At 26.7% G+C, this 21254-nt stretch overlaps 1 protein-coding gene across 1 annotated transcript in view; it reads left to right on the top strand.

Annotated features, from left to right (window-relative positions):
* Nucleotides 1–12538: 12538 nt before the first annotated feature.
* kcc (solute carrier family 12 member kcc) overlaps nt 12539–21254 on the top strand; it is a 15964-nt gene continuing 7248 nt past the window's right edge. Inside the window, exons 1-8 of the mRNA XM_011498225.1 lie at nt 12539–12615; nt 13489–13768; nt 13976–14248; nt 14810–14995; nt 16564–16799; nt 17759–17946; nt 20185–20346; nt 20455–20992. Of these exons, the coding sequence (XP_011496527.1) occupies nt 12539–12615; nt 13489–13768; nt 13976–14248; nt 14810–14995; nt 16564–16799; nt 17759–17946; nt 20185–20346; nt 20455–20992 (1940 nt within the window). The remainder of the gene's footprint in view (nt 12616–13488; nt 13769–13975; nt 14249–14809; nt 14996–16563; nt 16800–17758; nt 17947–20184; nt 20347–20454; nt 20993–21254) is intronic.

The raw sequence follows: 21254 nt of genomic DNA, 5'->3' as shown, positions 1-21254 counted from the left end.
TCTATAAATATACTACAATTTATAAATAATATCGCGACATTAAAAGCGCATAAGCTGACTACTTTCATCTTATTTCTTTTTAAAAATTGTCCATCGCATATATATTTTCGATATCATCTACGGGCATGATTACGTTACGATTTTTATTAAATAGTAGATACATTTAAATATTTTAAATCAGTAACGTAATTTGATTATACCAAGAAAGTAACTGAATATAATAAAAACATATTAAATATTTATTGCGATGTCATAAAAAAAATATTATAACATTATTAAAAATTATAACAAATACACTTCTAATATTTATAATGTTCTTACTCAAATATATCATTTATACATACGTAAATCTTTATTGTATTTTAAGTCTAAGTAAAAATAGTTTTATATATATTACATGTAATCATAAAAACTAAGTTTATTTACAAAAATATTTTCAACAACACTAGGTAAAAATTACCATATTCCAAGAATTATAATTTTTAATAATGTTATAATATTTTTTTTATGACATCGAAATAAATATTTAATATGTTTTTATTATATTCAGTTACTTTCAAACTAATAATATTCAGATAATCTCATTTTTGCATAATTTGTATAAAATATGAAAAAACCCTTTTTTTACTTTTTTATTTAAAAATTGTATTTGTTAGACATTCATTTTTAAATAATATATATAAATATACTAATGTTGTTTATTCATAAGTGAAATATTAATTCATTATTTATTGTAATATAAAGGTTCTAGTTATAATTAGTCAAATTATCTTTGCCTTGTGGTCACTACGAATATATCGCAAGACTTTTTATATTAAACTTTGTATATTGATTATTAATTCCTATTTAGTATAGATATCATTGTTTCAATTTTAACTAAATTTGTAATTTTATATTGCTAATGTGATTGAAATTATATAAATTGAATAAATTATATAAAAATAATCTAACTAGCTATAAATTATTATAGCCAGAATTTTTATTCTATGTTTGCTTGTTGCAGAATAAATAAACTTGAATTACAATCTACCTTCTATAACCACAAAATCACTTTATCAATCATTAACGAGCGTTATATCAATAACTAAAAAGAAATGAAATTTTCGAAATATAAGACCTACAACATGAAAAAAATTTTTTTTTTTTATATAATATAAGTCACCAATAAGGTTATCAGATAAAAGAAAGATAGACAAAATAAATAGAGACATAGAGAACAATTCAGATAATGAAAATATAAGTCTATCATCACAGTCCACAAGATTCGAAGTATTTTTTACTAAAAAGGTTTTACGATATATACAATAAAAACGTTCTTGTCAAATAATTCATATAATAAAGTTTGTGAAAATAAGTAACCTGCAACTCAATATAAATATCCTGGTTATGCCTAAATTAATTTGTTGTTAAATACAGTTAAATAGTTTTTAAAAATTTAAAAAAATTGATTAGATATTGCCTGATGGTTGATTTATAATCTCTACTTACAAACTAATAAGTAAATAATAGAATCTTCCACTCTATCACTTATATTCCATAAAACTTTTCAGTTACATTTACTATCCACCGTCATAAACATTTATTTATTTATATCATTTGACAATTTTATTCTGCATAAAATACTAAAATAAAGGAATTAATTATGTCGAAATAAATCAAATCGTAAACACACGTGTCAGTATGTTCCGATCTATTGATTTTAAAGTAAAAGCACACATTTAATCATAGAAATCGTTAGTATTGTGGTAAATCCATTATTGACATTAATATATAATTCAATTTTGTTTCACTAGGAAATGCTTTTGATATATTTTTGATCTCCTAAATATACGTAAGACTTTCTTAAACCTATTTGCTTATCCTCACATGTCTTCTGTACTGTATCTTTGGCACTAGCTTTAAATAAACAATGTTAAGTGAAAAAATGTTACGAGTTATTTTACTAAATTATTTGCATTTGGTGAAAATAATTTGTCTATTTAAATATATTATAATTTAAAGCCCTTTATTTGACTATTTAAGTTTATAATTAAATTTCGTTTTTAATGCGAAATAGATTAAAACTTTTTAATTATTTATGTATATTTAAAAATACATTGTTAAAATATTGATACCTATATATATATTTATTGGATTAATTATTCTAAAGTAATCTGTTGTATAACCACATTTGTTTAAATTTAAATTCTTATTTTTGTAAAACAAGTAATTTTTTATTTACATATTTAAAAAACTTATATTTTAGTTTTCTATACATGTATGTGGATTTCTAGCTAACTTTTATTTTAACTATATTTTTCTAACAAATATATGTTCCAATTTCTCACGAAAAAGGATTATTGAATATTCATAAAATTTTATCTATTATTTTATTAATGTATAATTGTATTAAAAATATTTTATTGATATTTTTTTTTCTTTACAATAAAAATATTAATATAGTTTATAAATATTAAAATTTATGAAATAAAGAAAATTCATGGAAATATTAATTTTTTTAAATAGATATTTATAGTTGTAAATGTTCTTAAAGACTGTCCTAAATTATAATATATAATTGTTATTGAAATTCCTACACATATTCGCATATAAAATATACGTTTTCCAATTATTCTTGGAAGTTCATTCTTGGTTAATGAGGTAAGCGACATATTAAAATTCTTTTACGTGTCACTCTTTGGACAGTTCAAACGTTTTTAATTTTGTACATTTAATATATGTTCATGCTTTTGAATTACAGCCCCATTCACCCTCATTATCACATCACTCTTCCATATCTCTTTAAATTATTAAATTTTTCATTACTGAAACTCGTAATTAATTTCGATTAACTAATTCTTTTGAATGTTGCATTTTTATTTTTTTGATAACCTGTATTTTATGTATACAAATGTGTGTACGTAAATATGTGTATAATATAGGTACATATATTTAAAAACAACTTATTGTTTTATGTATTAAATTTCTTTTCTAATTTTGCTATATTTTCATCTAATTCTAATTAAATATAAACAACATAAACTTCTTTCATTAGTATTTTCAAGGGATAAGCATGAGTTTTCAATGAGGAATTTTAATTGTATATAGTTGATATTTAGTATCACTTTTTCCATAAGTAACAATAATAGATTTAAATCATCGTTTATTTCTGAGCGATTTTAAGTAACTTCAATTATGACAAATGAAAGATTAATTTGATTTATGAAATTTTTAAAGTATACTTTTGTGAATTCTTCAAACTGTAAATTCTAAAAGTTATAAAATGGAGTTCTCTAGATGATAAATAATGATTTAATATTTGAATGTACCGATTATTGAAATATATCATTTTATTATAAATATTATTTTAGTACTTGAATGCCTATTTAATATTGAAGGAACGGTGCATTGGTATAATAAAAGCCTGAATTATTTATTATTATAATATATATTATTGTTTTAAAATAATAATTAAGCTAAGTTGAGTATAAATTTAATACTGAATAATACGTGCATATGATAATTACAATTGATATGTTCGTACTCTCTACTGCTGTAATGTTATAATGTAAAATCAAACGAAAATTAAAGGAATAGATGTCTACAAGTATGTTTTCTTCTTTAAAACGAACATTTATTTAGAAGAAAATTTTTAAAAATCAGTACATATATTTTATTTGTTCACTCTAATTTTTTCTTCTGTATTTTCGTAACATAAAATCATTATGCAATCTCTAGATGAAAAATTGAATAAGTTATTGCAAAATGTTAACCATCAGATTAGCATACAATATATGTAGATGCGAAATAACAAGAAAACTTATGTACCTACTGAAATTATACCAGGTATATATTTAAAACTATTTGAAGATTTTAATTCTACAATATTTTTTATAAATCATTTAATTTTATTATATCAGAATATTACCTTTATAGTTAGTAAATCGAATATTACACATCATAAAAAAATTACATATATATTATATGAATCATAGAAGAATCAAAATATTAATTATACAATGAAAAATAAAAAATTAAAGATAAAATTTCATTGCCGATAGTTTACTAGTTAAAATTCTCTAAATTACTTCAACATCGATAATTGTTAATGAATAAAATATATCCATGAAATATATTTATAAAATTTGCTAATACCATTAAATAATATCAACCACCAATTAATTTACTGACGAGTATTTGATTCTTCGTTTTATATTTAATTTTTCCAAAATACATTATGTCATATGGTACTTCAATTTGCATATTTTAAATCAATATTACTACCAATGATTGTCTGCTGATTTTAATGCTAATATACACATATACATTGAAAATTGTTATAAAAATTAAATTAAATAAAGTAAATTTGTATTTTTTAATAGATGAACATCTTCAATTTATAAATGTTATGTATTCATTAATTTAAAAATTTGAAAGCCATTAATTTATGTTAAAACCAGCATGAAACATTATTATCAAAGAAACAAAATTTGAGGCCAGAGTTGGTTAAAAAATACTATAAATTTATTAAAATTTATAATTATTCAAATAACTAATTATAAATCTTTTAATAGTTTTGTATAAGGATAATTTTGCATTATGTACAAGTATTATTTAAATTACGTGCGATCATTTGGTTTAATGTTATAGGCGACGGAGGTGAAGCTGCTGGCGACAGTCAACCAATTGTTAGTGGCAATGCCGATGATTCAGCCGGATATGGCCAACTATACTTATACCAAGTAAGTTTCAGCAAATTTATATTAAAAATTTATATTTGTTATATTTTTTCTCATTTTATTTTTTTTCTTCATTATACACTTTTAAATCATGTATATTAGCAGATATTCTTTATCTTGTATAAAAAAATATAATTGGAAATTCATAGGAAGGCAAAAAAAAATTAAATTGTATAATATTGAAGTAAAAATAGAAATTGTTAAAAAATTATTATTTTCCATATTTAAAATAACAAAATTTATTTTAATAAATTATATAAATTAAATGTCTTTAATCAATAAATATTGTATTTATGTTTCACGAACACAATTTATTTGAATAATTGTCCAATTATTTTCAGCGCAGATTAGGTATTAACTTATATTGTTTTAATTGTTATAAATTCTTATCTATCTAGCTGAACTTAATTTATTATAATTGATGTTTTTTATCTACTATTAGTTTAATTATTATAACTGATATTTTTATTATAACTGCAAGATTCGTATCGTTTCATTTTTTAAATTGGATTCTTGCTTTTTGGGTAAAACAAAATAATGGATAATCAAATAATACTTCGCCTCAAAGATTATTCATTTTTTTATCGGTCTTAGAAGTTCAACGATTTTTGTACAGGCGTCGAATATCATTACAAGTAATTGCTTTGAAAATAAGGAAAGGAAGAAGTAATAAATGAAAATATTACGAATTTTTAACATTTTACAAAGGGAAACATTTGTGCCAAAATTTTGAAAATGCCAGATAGATGTGCAATTTACATAAGTCATATAGGAGCAATATCCAATCCATCAAATTAATCGGTTTTAATTATATTAATGAGCAGTCGGTCTTAAAGCTTTGAAAATGGTTCGAATCTTTTGGTAAATCAACATAATTAAATAAGTGGATTCGATTTCTCCGATTCAAATGCCTTATTATAGATATGCTAAGTAAATTTTGTAATGAAGGCTAAATTCAAATTATTATTTATAGGGAACATTTTTTATAACTTTTTTTTTATTGATCGGTCATGAATTCTAAGAAATGAGCCGTTGGGAGTTTTTCCCAAATGAAAATATACGAGAGATTTTCTCAATTTCGAACATTTGGTCTTCGGATCCAAATCAAGACGTCTGATATTTCTGGATTCAATTTGGGCCCAGTGTGCATGATGTTGAGCGAGACACCTGACATTGATTTGCTAAGGCCATCGAATACCACTCTTAATTTGGTCGTAGTGTCGTCTGGTTTGAGCACACCGCGATGTGGCAAATAATATTGAACTTGATGACTGGATGCTTGAGGAGCCTTTATCATGTGATAAAAATCCTCTTATTCCATCTTGAATTGCTGATATTGTCGTTGGTATCCCTTTCTGTTGATAATTTTTTAAATAGATTATGTAAGTAGCGACGCACAGTATTCATAGTTTTTCCGAGACTGTTGACGGATGCAATTAGTGGAAGTGGAACTATATATTTCCCGGTTGAATGACGTGCGTGTGTAATTTTTAAATATTTTTCTCACTGTGTTCCTCGGGTGTGTATTTATTACTGTAGCTAGATTGCACTTCTTCCTGAACCCAAAACATCATCAGTAATTGTTGTAATGTATTCACGTCATCCTGCTTACACGCGTGGTGTGCTGTGGAATTAAAAGTCTTTATAGAATTAACAGGTCCTAGTACGAGCCATGAAAAAATAGACAGTTGCGCCAGTGGCATGGATGGAGAACAAGTGATGACGCGGAGCTTTATGATCTGCCCATACATGTCTGCTCTAAGAATGATATCTACTAATCTAGGTGTAAGATACTTCGAATTGGCCAATGTTAAGTTTTTCTAGTGTGGCGAATCGTGTGGAGTTGGTTCAAAGGAAGGAATTACTGTGGTCAATGTTTTAAGGATATGAGTGTGTATTGTGACAATAGATTTCCAGTGGATTGAGCGGAGTGTTAGTAACACAATACCTTGTGTCTTGGTTCATTGAGCTCCTCCAATTCCATAAATGTGGATGATGGAATGTTTATGAGTAATTGTTGAGTTGTATAACGAGTTTTTTGTCGACGAACATAAGTTCAGAGCCTGAGTCGATAAGACAAGCTTGTTCTGTTGTAGTAGTTGACCGTATTTCTGCTATGAACGTGGCTAGTAATGATGTCGTGGTATGAATTGGTTTTTCGACGATTGCACTATCATCTCATATGGATGATGGGTGTACCTACTGGCGTAAGTAGCTTCTGTCTTGATTCTTCGTGTAGTATAGTATGATGTGGTTTGTAGCACTCGTTGCGTTTTGTTTGAGCTCGATATTAGCCTACTTTGTGATATCTTAGTTAGTTGAGACAGAGTCCGCGCTCTATTGTCAAATTTTGTCTCTCTACAGCTAACATGTCCAGAAATTGTGGATATGAAGGAATCGAATGTTTGCCGCTACAACATTTCCACACATTCGTCCTGCTTATTGCTTCTGAGTAAGCTGACTGTGTTTTGTTCACAGATACCTGGTAGGTTCTTTCTACTCTTCTTTTCGAAGGTTTGTTCCGTACTGTGGCTCTGGGACGTTGTGTCATCATCTCGGTTTATTTTAGCCGTCTCACTTGTGTTGTTAAAACAGTCCTTAGTTGATCGAGGTGTGGATATGAGGTGGATGTTCCAAGTGATGATAGTTCCATCGAGGTTGGGTCTAGTTGTTGTGAGATTTGATATACTAAGATATAATTCCATAAATCTTCTGTTATATTTAATGAAAGGAGATGTTTAGATGTTTAGCTGCGTACCCGTGACTGATTTTAGAGGAGGGAAGAGCTTACTGAGACTAGAATGAATTGATAGTCGCTTGTTATTGTAACGTTCGGTGAGCAGCTCCCTGGCCAGAGTTAGTGATTCCTTTGTCAGAGGGACTCCTGCGATTAATTGTTGTACTGACTCGTCTAAAGAAGTGCTGAGATAATGTGACTTTTCAACCTTGCTAATATCATTGTTTTCCATGACCAATGCCATGAAGAAGTGACTGAATCCACACCAGTCTTCCTGTCTTCTAAAAAACTTGGGAAGGTTTAGTAATGGAAGTCGCGTCCCGTTTGATTGTACTTTGGATGGCGATGCTGATGTCTTGTTGGGTTCGGTCGTGTATGCTTGACGAAGGTTGTTGATTATTGCTCGCGTCGTCATGTATTATGAGGATTCCTCAACATAGATAATATTTTCAAAATATTCGTAATCACTGAGCATATGGTTAAGTCATCTCCATATACGTGTGTTCTTTGATGAAGGCCTTGTGGGTCTCGTCGGCGTACGAGTATGCGTCAGAAAGTTCTTCCACGGTATCATTGTGGTGCGATGAAGTAAATCTCTCAGCCAGAATCTTCAATATTGTGATGCGATTTAATCCTATTTTTAATTTTAAAATGAGCTCCTTGGGCAATTGTGAAGGTGAGGCACTTCTAAGTGTGCCTTCCCTTGCTGATGCGATGGTAGTTTTAGGAGTCTAAATGTTCTTTGATTCTGTCACAGCTTCCTTGGTTACCATTTTTATATTTGTATACCACAGAGAGGTAGGAGATCGAAATTCTCCGATTACCAATGAAATTATGTTCTTGTTCGCAGTAGTCTATGTGGAGAAATGGGAGGTCGTAAAACAATGATTTCCCCTTAGTATAGAACCACGTGCAGTCTAGTATGCATTGATGCAAGGTATTGCTGAATTTTTGAAGTTTCATGTATGCAGGGCACTGTACAAGCGGCAACATGTGGTGTACTTGACAATAATGGATGCGTGGTGTTCCATTACATTCTAAACACTGCGTGTGACGACTATTGCCCGATGTCGAGTGAGCTGGGTTTCCCAGAACTCTAGCTACAACGATTTTCGGAAATGTTTATCGACTCGATTGTTTTTATACATCTGATATTTTCGAAATATTCTTAGTATCTTGCACAAATGTCCCGCGGCATCCTTGATAGCTAAAAACAAGGGGGCCGATCATTGCAGGACCTTTCCGCACCTCTGACGATCGTTCAACAATTCTTAGAAGTTATGACCGATGACTAATTTCCATTAAATGAGAGCCGTTGAGATTTTTTCCCAAATGAAAATATACGAAAGATTCTCACAATCTCGAACAATCGCGCTATTAAATTTATATTTCAGTAACACAATAACTTTTAAAATAATAATAATAAAAGAAGTGGAATCTTAATTAACCTAAATCTTTATTAGAATTAATATAAAATAATATAAAATAAAATACAATTATTTCGGAATTTCGGGTAGAATAAAAAATAAAATGAACCAATGTAAAACTTATTAAAACAGTGATATATTTTTAACGTTTAGATAAATTGGACAAGATCATGAGTTCGTGATTTTGCCTTTTTTTAATTAAAATTGGTTACTCACATATTTTACTCCTATATATATATATATATATATCTTTTTTACACAGTTACATATTTTTCTTGTAAACACAAAAAGTCTATTTTTTTTAATGAAGTAGAGATACCGGGATATTTTCATTATCTATTATTAAACTACCGAGGTCATCAAGCTGCTGATCGAATTTCACTTAACTTCATCATTGTATTCGACGCCGTGTGAATGGAATAAAATTCTGAAAAAATAAAAAGCAATTTTACAAAGAATTTAAAATTCTTTTCTTATTCTTTATTCTACATACTTTTGATATTAATATTTTATTCTATCTTACACATAAGTTAATTTAATATTATTATTATCTTTGTGTTTGCTATAGGTAAATTTTTAATATATTTATTACTCCTTTCCTATCAATCTTGTATTTTAGACATATTTAATATTTTATTACTCCTAATATTATAGTTTTGACAAATCGGTTGTACATTACTTTCACATTTTCAATAGTTTTATCAATCTTTGAAAATATTTGTATACGTAACATATTTCGTTAAGTCTATAATGTATTTATAGTAACAATGTTGATAATACATATGTACTTGAAATAGAAAGAAGTACTTATATTTATAAATGCCCACAATTCAAATAATTTAAATTGAACTTATGTATATTGTACATTTAATGTACCTTTGTGCTGGCTATTACAATTGAATTATCGATTTCAATATAAAATTATACGATTTTATAGGTTAAAAATGTAATATTCATTAATTGTCGTAAAACTATTAAGGATATGCAATCAAATTAAGATGTATCAATGGTATCACTAGAAGAAAGACATTCGGTAAAATAAAAACAATGTTTCACGCAAAATCCAAGGTATTTTTGTTGAATTTTATAAATACAATTGTACATAAAACATTATTTTATTAAAAAAATTTTATATATTGTAAGTATTATTACATATATATATGAAATATATATATATATATATATATATATATACGATGAAGTTTTTAAAATATAATATAAAAAAAAGATACATGATAATTTATAATAAAGAAATATATATATAAAATAAATAGGTATAGTGTATCGGTATTATAAATAACTATAAAAAATAGTCATTCAAATATTTTATTAAATATGTATAAATATATAAAGAAAGCAGTAGAATAATTTAAATAGCATGAAGTCAATTATTTAACTACAAAATGTATTTACTAAATTGAATTCGATGAACCATTGAGTATATTATACTTCCAATAAAATAATATATTGTAATAATTTAATTTATGATAAAATATTCCTTTATATAATATATTCACAAATTTTGTAATGAATCCACAGTGTACCAGAAGTAAATAAATAAATTTTGAACAAATAATTTATAAATAAGAAATAATTTCGAATTTATAAAAAAATAACTAAAAAAAATAATGTATGACCATTTTCATTTTAGTAAAAACTTAGTGAAACGAAAAATCTTATAAGAAAAATAAAGGAATACATACATATAATTAGATATTTTCTGGAAGACATTATACAATTTGAAAAAGAGAATAAATTTTTATTACGTCATATAATAAGTACAGGACTTAAGGTATTCAATAAATGCTCTATTGAAAATAATATATAAATTGTTTTTTTAAATAAATTTCGTCAAAAATTTATAATATTTAAGCGTGTGAAATATATCATAAATATTATCTTTAACACTTTAAGCAAAGAAAAATCATCAGATTTAGTTACATGATTATGTAATGTATAATTTATATTAAAATAATTAATGGATTAAAATGTGAAAGAATTATTTGAAGAGTATTTCATTTGTACTTGAATAAAAATCTAATATATATTCGTAACACTTCATTCGAAAACACGTAAGCAATGAGCCTTCATGTCTTTCTAGACATTATACTTATAATATGGGCCCTACTTTTTTGAAAAATAAGTAATTATTATATTAGTACTCTGGTACTTCATAAATGCATTCCTATAAGTTTAGAACTTTTAATACCAGAGAAAAACATTGAACAAAAAAAATTAAACTTCACTTCATCTATCTATTTAGTGTTTAAAACAATTGTTCATATTTCAAATTTTATAAATTTGAACGAGATATAATAAAAAAATTTCATTTAAAATTTTACTTTCAATGAGAGAAATTATTCACACTTTCGTCTTGTCATTATAAAATTATTAAAAAATTAAAATTATTAAAATAGAATAAATTATAATGTAAAAAAATATAAAATAATAGCGCTAGAAAAGATTACATTTTGTATAAAATATTATACTTTAATCAATTGAATTTTAATAAAAAGATTTACATAAGTTTTATTATATAGAATAATTTTCAATACAACTTAAACAGTTTATAATTGAGTGAGATTAGTATTTATAGCATCATACATTCTGATGTTAAACGTTATGTGGTAAGAAAATTATTTATTCATAAAAAAAGAGAAATACTGCTTTTAAATTAATACAAAAACAGCAAAAAATCATATCAATATTTTGAATATGAATATACAAGTAAAGAAAATTGTCTATCTATTTAAAATTTTTAATGTAAAAATAAGAGTTTTTTTAACTTACATTATTATTTTGTTTTTTAAAAGCATAGGTTTATTTTACACGCTCTGCAATATTGTCAGACAACGTAAAAAGTTATGATATGTTGAAATAAAGAAAAAAAATTGAGTTTTCTCTAATGTATATTTAAGTTTTCTTGATTTGGGCCTATTCAAGATGCTTAATATATTTTTCAAAATATTACCATAATATATTAGTAGGAAATGATATGCAACACATCCAGATGTGATGACCGCATTCAATGCGGACCAAAATGACACTCCAATCAGATTCAATGTTTGCGCTATTAAAATACTTGGATTAAGATGGTCTCCAAAGCATGAAAAATTAGCATTCACGATAGGAAAAAATTCTGTGGGAATAAACAATTCTACCGATCGTCTCATTTTATCTGAAATAGTCCAGATATTTAATCCATTAAGTTTTGTTTCACCTATCATGATGAAGGCTAAAATATTAATGCAGGAGCTGTGGCTACATAAGATCCAATGGGACGAAACGCTGCCATTGCAGCTTTATTCACGATGGCCAATTATCAGAAAGGATCTCGCCAAATTAACTGAGATATTAATATCATATTAGTTAAATATAGAAATGATCATACAGCTACATGGATTTTCTGATGCATCTCAATTCGCCATTTCAGCAGTCATATACATCTCCGTCCACGACTCGGATAGTATAACGACCTCCTTGGTGTGCTCCAAGACTAAGGTGGCACCCCTTAAACAGATCACTATCCCAAGATTGGGACTAGCTGCAGCACTGTTCTTATCAAAATATGCATTACATCCTAGCCAAACTAAAGACGGACGTTAGAGCAACACATCTGTGGACAGACTCACGGGGATAAAATTCCATCCATCAAGATGGAAGGAACTTGTGAGGAACAGGGTTTCAAACATTCAGGATCTCACTTCAGATGTCTACTGGAGATATGTTCCTGGTACGTTGAACCCAGCGGATTGCGCCTCACGAGGTATAAATGCCTGCCAACTTCAAGAACATCTACTATGGAGGACCGGACCCCCATGGATAAACTCACTTGAGTCAAACCCAACCCAGCCTCTATTGAACGAAGTACAATGTGAACAGGAAGTACGTCCCAGAGCTGTACTATTAGCTACAGTATCTAAGACGCAATAACAATGGGACATGATCCATAGACACTCAATTCTCAAAAAATTATTGCGAACGACAGCACTCTGTCTCATATTTACCATACGATTAAAAAAAGATATTGATAAGTCCCCCACTATGCAGATTAGCATAGATACCTTGGAGAAAGCAAGGATATTCATTCAATCAACACACTTTTCGCAAGAATTGAAAGTTATTAACATATATCCTGGCAAGGACAGAGTGATAAAGCAGTCACATTAAAAATAGCTTCAACAACTATAGTTACGGCTAGACACAAACTTGCAGTACTACAAATCCCTGAGGGAGAGAATAATCATCAACTAAATCGTTGATGACGGGCGAAAGGTTCGGAATTGGAACATTTTCCAAGAACTTAGGCTCTCGGAAATGTAGAAGACTTCTAATTTTATAAGCATTGACTCCGGGAATTCTCGAATATTCCAAAGCTTTACCTTCAGGCGTTGTAGAATATTTATCTAGTCTCCGCATAGCAACATCGGTTGGACTTCTCCTCCCTTCTAAAGTTTTGATTTCCCGGAATTCTCGAAATTTCTAAAGCATTAGACTCGAACGTTCTGCAATGTTTTCCGCATTGCAACATTTATGCATTGTTGCCAGCTAAGTAAGCTGCCACGTGGATATTTAAAGCAAGCACACTACGAGACGGCTCTTATAGTTACTCAGCCTGCAAGTCAGTCAGTCATGCTAGTCAACCAGCTAGCTATTCACTGCACACTCTCAAGGTAAGGCCATCGAGGAAGGAAGACGCCTCTATTCTCCTGTACTGCAAGATAAAAGAGTTGACACTATCCCTTTCAAATCAAGAAAGTGCTAGATTACAACCACAGTTAATCCATCCACACGGAGCATCCGAAATAGTTAAACTAATCATCAACACAGAGCATTCGGGATGCTGGAAGGTTCAACACAGAACAGGTCAAGGCTACTGTTTCTCTGTAAGTAAACCAAATCTAAGGTATAAATCATTGCTAATCCTTATAAAATTAGCATGAGCAATAATGTATAATTAAATAATAAAACACAGGTAAAAGAAAAAAGAAAAGATGTATAAGAGAGAGAGAGAGAGATAGAGAGAGAGAGAGAGAGAGAGAGAGAGAGAGAGAGAGTCACTAATATTACTGATGGTTATTAATCTTTTATAGGAGGACTTTGACCACAGGCCAAGAATTGCAACGATCCTTAACAGTCTGTCCGACTATAGCAACACAATACCGGCGCCGACGGACCCGGATGCTAAGCCTGTGTCGGCAGCCTCTAGTAAATCAGAAAGCGCTCGCATGGGAACACTTATCGGTGTCTTTCTGCCCTGCATACAGAATATCTTTGGCGTTATTCTTTTCATTCGACTAACATGGGTCGTCGGCACCGCTGGTGCCATACAAGGCTTCCTTATCGTCTTCTGTTGCTGCTGTGTTGTAGGTATCCCGTAATCTTCTCGATTCGTCCTTTATCTATATATAGAAACAAAACTGTGAATCAACTAAAACCAATGATTTTAAAGATAAATTAGAGATAATGAAACCGTGTTATTTCTTAATATTTCATTAAATATACCGGGATTAGGAGCAAGCTACCCTATACAATTAAAAATTAGGAAAAGAATATTCTATAATTTTTTAAATGAAACAGATTCGTAAGCCTTGCTATATTTTATGATCTTTCGCAAAGTGAAATAAAACTATATAATTAACCTTTGGCCTAATAAGCTTAAAGTAAGTTCAATCCGTTCTTATGCCTGTTGCATTTATTTATACCAAATTTGTTCTCTTAATTTAAAGGAATAGGTTATTTCAACTAGTACTTAAATTTTTTCTTTTCGAATGAAAATATTTATTAATTATAATATGTAAGACTAAAAATGAAATTCATAAGAATAAGAAAAATTTATTACAAATTGAATATATTTTTGTATTTTTACTTAAATACCGTTCAACGAAATTATGTAGAAATTCATTAGATCTCGTTTTATATTTCAGACTATGTTAACAGCAATCAGTATGAGTGCTATAGCAACGAATGGTGTAGTACCAGCAGGTGGCTCCTACTTTATGATATCTCGAAGCTTGGGTCCTGAGTTCGGCGGAGCCGTGGGGATGCTGTTCTACACGGGGACGACCCTTGCTGCCGCCATGTATATCATCGGAGCTGTTGAAATTGTTCTAGTATATCACTCCCCTTATTATTAAAAATAATATTATAACAAATTTTTTACCGAACTAATAACTTGTATATTTCAAAAAAGCTTTAACTCATTTTAAAATTTTTGTATGTTTTTTATCTTAATAACATATAATTTGAATACGTACATTAGTTCATTTTTTTTTAATTTATGAATTAACAAGATACTTTATTTTAAATATTAAAATATCTATAAGTTTAAGTATAAAAAAGAATTATTTTTGTTGATTTTAAAGTATAATAAGAGATGTAATAAATTAAAATTGAAAATTAAAAATAGAATTTTAAAACGAAATAATAAGAGATCAAATTCTAGTATAACAGTTTGTTATAATACTCGATCCATAAATGAAAGAATATCAATTATTTATATTTTCCTGTTCCTTGATGTATAAGTAAGATAAATTTCAAATATTAGAACTTTTACAAATATTGTGAAATGGTTAAAAACAATCATTTTTATATCATTTAAAAAAATTATTTTTCTTTTATTCACTTAAAGCTAGATACTATATTTAATATTAAACATATTTAATTTTAAATTTTTAATTTGTAAAACTATTAGCATAATTAAATATAATATAATATATAAAACATTATCATATAAACTAGCGTATAAATAATTAACATATAATATAATATAATGAACATTCAGTATTATAGTTTTGTAACACAAGTAATTAAATACTACAAAACTATCGCGAATAATGCTCCAACTTTATAAGGAAGAGATATCTCATAATTATTATTTAATTACTATATAATCAGACGAATAATTATTCGAATATATCCATTTATTCGAATATTTTTCAAATCATTATTACAAAAAGAATTTACGTAAATATTATTTTGTCATCATTGCATTAATAAAAATATATCAAATATATTATTAAATAATCTTAATTTTACATTACTATATAAGTAAATAATTTAGATAAAATAATTTCAAATATAAATTATTAAATTATTATTGTAATATTTGGAACACAAAATTATAAACAATTTCATTTTTGTGTTTTAAGATTCTGTACAATATCAAATATAATTTTGATCGCGTTATGATTATGTCTATTTTATGTTCAGTTCACTTTAAACACATTTTATTTTATTATAAATAAATTTTTAAATTATTACTATATAAAATGTTTACTGAAAAATTTATGTTCAAAATTAAGGTTTGACATAAAATCGGAATAATATTTTTGATGTTTGCAAATTTTTGTAATTGTAAAGTTTAAAACTGTGATTCAAAAGAAAATCTGTTAAAAGTCTTGTTTGGCAATATAACATTTTACGTAACCTGTACTTTAAGCTTACGTAGCAATATTCATAACAATTTAACTAAACTAAAATCTTAACTAATGCTATTATTAGTAATACTAATTATTAGTAATACTGCTATTATTACTAATACTATTATATTCTATATATTTCTATAAATTTTTGCAGTAAATATTCCTCATGTAAATATTAAAAAAATTAATATTTTAATAATCGCCAATCACAGTATTATTTAATTTTCATTTTTAATGTTAATTTTAATTGTTTTTAGACATACATGGCGCCATCACTAAGTATTTTTGGAGACTTCACAAAGGATGCAAGCATTATGTACAATAACTTTCGTGTATATGGATCATGTTTGTTAATCGTAATGGGGACGATAGTTTTTGTTGGTGTTAAATTTGTCAATAAATTTGCAACGGTGGCTCTAGCTTGTGTTATATTTTCCATTATTGCGGTGTATGTCGGACTGTTTTATAATTTCAATGGCAGTGACAAATTAAAGTAAGTAAAGATTTGTATTTCTATAAAATAATGGAAGCTATGAAAAGATTTTTTCATTCGAAAGTTATCTTTGATAAAATACTTTTTATTATAGATATATATAATTTAAATAATTGAAGTAAGTTATACTATAAAAGTTATATTAAAAAATATTATTTTTAAGTACGCAAAGTACGCAACTTACATTTGTGTAAAAAATTATTATTGTTTGATATTTTAAGTATTTTAAATGAAAAATTTATTTATTTCAAGCTGTTTATTTTTATGATGTACTAAAATATATCTTACAACAGTATAACTTATTGAATATTTATTTAATAGAAATTCTTTTTACTATATATTCATTAACCAATAATTTCACATAAAAGAACTATGTACGTAATAGAAATAATAAAAAATATGTTTTATTTTTATATATTTGTTAAGTACAAATACGATATTCATATATATTTCCATAAAATTTAAATTGTCATTTCCTTTTAAATTATGTATATATAAATCTATATATTATAAAATTAAGTTATGAAATATAAATAATATACAAATATTTACAATATTTCATTTTAATAATTTATAAAAATATAAAAATTTAATAATTTTCTGTAAACTGTTGGAAGTATCCTGATGAATCCAAGTAATCTTAAATATTAATAAAATTTCAAAAGTAGTAGTTAAAAGTAGACAAGAATATAAATTTTAATAATCTTCACAAAATGTGTAAAAAAATGTAGAAAATTATTTTTATAATAAAGAACCTTTAACTTGAAGAAATATGATACTATATTAATTCTGTAGAGCATAATACATAATTTATGTATAGTTTTTAATCAAATTAATTATTTATTACAAGAAGCAAATTGCAGTTCGAAATGTATGGACGTATTCGAATAAATCCATAATGATTATAACATTTATTTCCGCTATATACTGCTAAAAATTTCTCTGATTGCTTTTTTCAGGATTTGCGTTCTTGGTACGAGATTACTGAAAGATATTAATGTAATAGCTAATTGTAGCAAATACTCTCCCGGGTTAAACGAAACCTTTTGTACAAGCGTTAGGGGCGATCAATGCGATCCTTATTATCTACAGAACAACGTGACTATCCGTAATGGTCTTCGTGGACTGGCTAGTGGCGTATTTTTAGGTGAATATAAAGAAAGGCTTTATCGAATGTGATAAGCCATTCCTTATCTACTTTTCAATTAAATTTAAATTTTATATGATCGACAAGAGGATTCTGCTAATAAAGTGAGTCTTTATTAGAAGACAGAACTATTTTAATTAATATTATTTGAGTACCCACAATCACTTTTACTTACAATTAAAAATAATAATAATTAAAAATTGAATTATAAACTTAATATCATTTTTAATTGAATAAAAATTCTGGGCAATACATTAATATTTAATATCTTATTTCAAATAATTCTTTGATTTCATTAATCAAGTATCACATAAAAATAAATGATAAATCTTAATACGTTGGTTATTTCAGTAGACTAATTATTTGAATATTCAGCTTAAATTATACTTTTAATATTATAAAATAATTATAGAAAATTATATAAAAAATAAGTTATTATTTTGTTAAATAAATCTAATATATAATAATGTATACTTAAAATGAATAAAATATTCATATTTAATAATATATTAATTTCAATTAATTTTTTTATATAATAATATACAATATATTTTGACTATAAAGAAAATATTAATAGTATGTTATAAAAAAATTAATAAGTCTGGAAAAAATATTTGCTATATTGAAATTATTTGTATGTAAATAATAAACATAAAAAGAATCGCAGAAAATAAAATAATAATTTTAAACTTATATAAATTAATGTCTGTAAACGAAATGTTTTCAGTGATTCAAATACATTATAAAATTGGCACAACATTTCAGACGAGAATTAAACGTTTAACTATTTGCTAAATGTTCAGAATGAAAATTATCCAGAAATAATGATGAAGTAATAAGAATATTTTCATAAGTAAGATGAATTGCTGCGGTAAATATAGGTAGCTGAAATTGGAGTTGATACACATTTGATATAACTTTTCCATATCTACTTCATTTTATTATTTATTTATCACACTAGAAAATCTGTTTTTCAGGTAGTTACTAGTTTTTTACTTTGATTATTTCACGCTTCATTATTATTTTATTTTATTATTTATACTTTGGTTTTTCATTTAATTAAATTAATGTTATTATTTAATTATTTAAAAATTTTGTGATTAAAATGTATTTTCTTATTATTGCTAATCCAAGCAACATTAAAATATTATTTTTTTTGTTCTTTTTTATAGTCTCAAAATTAAATAATTTTATATGTCATAATAACACAAAAATATTAAATTAATAAAAGAATATTATTTATCTTTATAATTTATATAAACAATTTTTTATAAAACAATAATTGTAAGTGTTGATATATTACGGTATTAAGTAAATAAATGAGTATATAATAATAATATAATAATAATAATATATATAATAACCAATGAGTCGATTAGGCTTTAACTTTATTCATTTAAAATAAGCAATTTTTATACGTTCTTCAAAATTAGTATAATTTTTTCATTTTTTGAGTTATGCTGATGAAATATGAGAGGTTGAATTAATATTTTATAAAATAAGTTTTTATATTTATAAACATATTATACTTGATATATATATATATAAATTAGAGCTTATTGTGTTATATTTTATTGATGTAAAAAAATGTAACTTAGCATTGATCATAAAATTACATAAAAATGGTTAAATAACAAAAAATAAGAAAAAATACATTAAATAATAAAAAATAAAACAGTAATTGAACATAAGTTGTGCATCGTTAATTTAAATGTCTTAGAAAGATAAAATTTCTTATGATATTTTCATAAACAGTGCCAATTACTGTTGCCCATCTTTAAAAGAAATAATCTAAGTTTTATTATTAGTTGAAAGAATATCATAAAAATCTTAAAGTAATCTATTTACGTCATATTTATGTATATATGATGTCAAAACTCACTTATATGAAAACTGAAGATCACGCAAAATAAGACAAATAACTAAATTTATATGACAATTATTATTTTAGAGATCATAAATAACTTATCCCATTACCTTTATCTTATAATACTCACCTTTATTGGCATATTTTTAAACAATAAATATTTGATAAATGTAAAAAAGTGGAAGAATAATTTAAAGTAACTTTTCGAGAGGTGCTTTTTAATTAAAATGCTAAATATAAACATTTTTAATTTTCTATATATATATATATATATATATATATATATATATATATTACATTTTATCTTATAATATTATATTTTTTAAAACTATTGTGTTTAAAAATTTATAAAAAAAATGCTTGGAATTTAGAAAATATTCTGGGTAGTTTCCAAGAGGAAGGTCAATACATCGCATATGGATCAGCGCCAAGAGATGTCGATTTTATGGGAGGAAAGTCATATAATCAAATTCAAGTTGATCTGACAACAACGTTTACTATTCTAATTGGTATCTTCTTTCCTTCTGTTACAGGTAAGATCAATAAGTTAAATTATTGCACAGATTTTAATAATACTTTTACAAGGAAATACAATGAAAATCTTTTAATTATTGAAAATTTTAAAATACCGATTTGCATAGGCATTATGGCTGGTTCTAACAGATCCGGTGACTTGGCCGATGCTCAAAAGTCCATCCCCATTGGTACTATCTGCGCTATTTTAACGACTTCGACAGTGTATCTTTCGTGCGTACTGCTATTTGCTGGTACGGTTGACAACCTCTTGCTACGTGACAAATTCGGCCAAAGTATCGGTGGTAAACTCGTCGTGGCGAACATCGCTTGGCCAAATGAATGGGTCATACTCGTCGGCTCTTTCCTATCGACACTTGGAGCTGGCTTGCAGTCGCTAACGGGTGCTCCGAGACTTCTCCAAGCAATTGCTAAGGACGGCATAATACCCTTTCTTCGGCCATTTGCCAAAAGCTCGAGTAGAGGCGAGCCAACCCGAGCCCTTGTACTAACCGTTGCTATTTGCCAGTGTGGAATTCTTTTGGGTAACGTCGATTACCTAGCGCCGCTACTTTCCATGTTTTTTCTCATGTGTTACGGATTTGTGAACCTAGCCTGCGCCGTTCAGACACTACTACGTACACCCAACTGGCGGCCGCGATTCAAGTAATGCTTCATCTTATTACTTATTTATTGGAAACTTTAAGGTGGCTGAAAACGTAGCGTTTTCTTAATTATTATTAGTTAGAAAACTGATATATCCTGGTGATGAAATCATTATAAGCGAACTGTTTTTGATGAGGATAATCTATTTTAACATAAAAAGTCTTTGTAAAAAAAATTTCAATAAGATGTCTTAAAATTTATTTTAAATTATTATTATAATAAGTTTTTAACTATTTTCTTTCCCTTAAAACTCAAGATAATT

The sequence above is a fragment of the Ceratosolen solmsi genome, unplaced genomic scaffold, assembly GCF_000503995.2.
Source record: "Ceratosolen solmsi marchali unplaced genomic scaffold, CerSol_1.0 scaffold14, whole genome shotgun sequence".
NCBI classification, from domain to species: Eukaryota; Metazoa; Arthropoda; class Insecta; order Hymenoptera; family Agaonidae; genus Ceratosolen; species Ceratosolen solmsi.
Note: the sequence above shows the minus strand (reverse complement) of the source record. Positions and strands in the feature narration are given on the sequence as shown.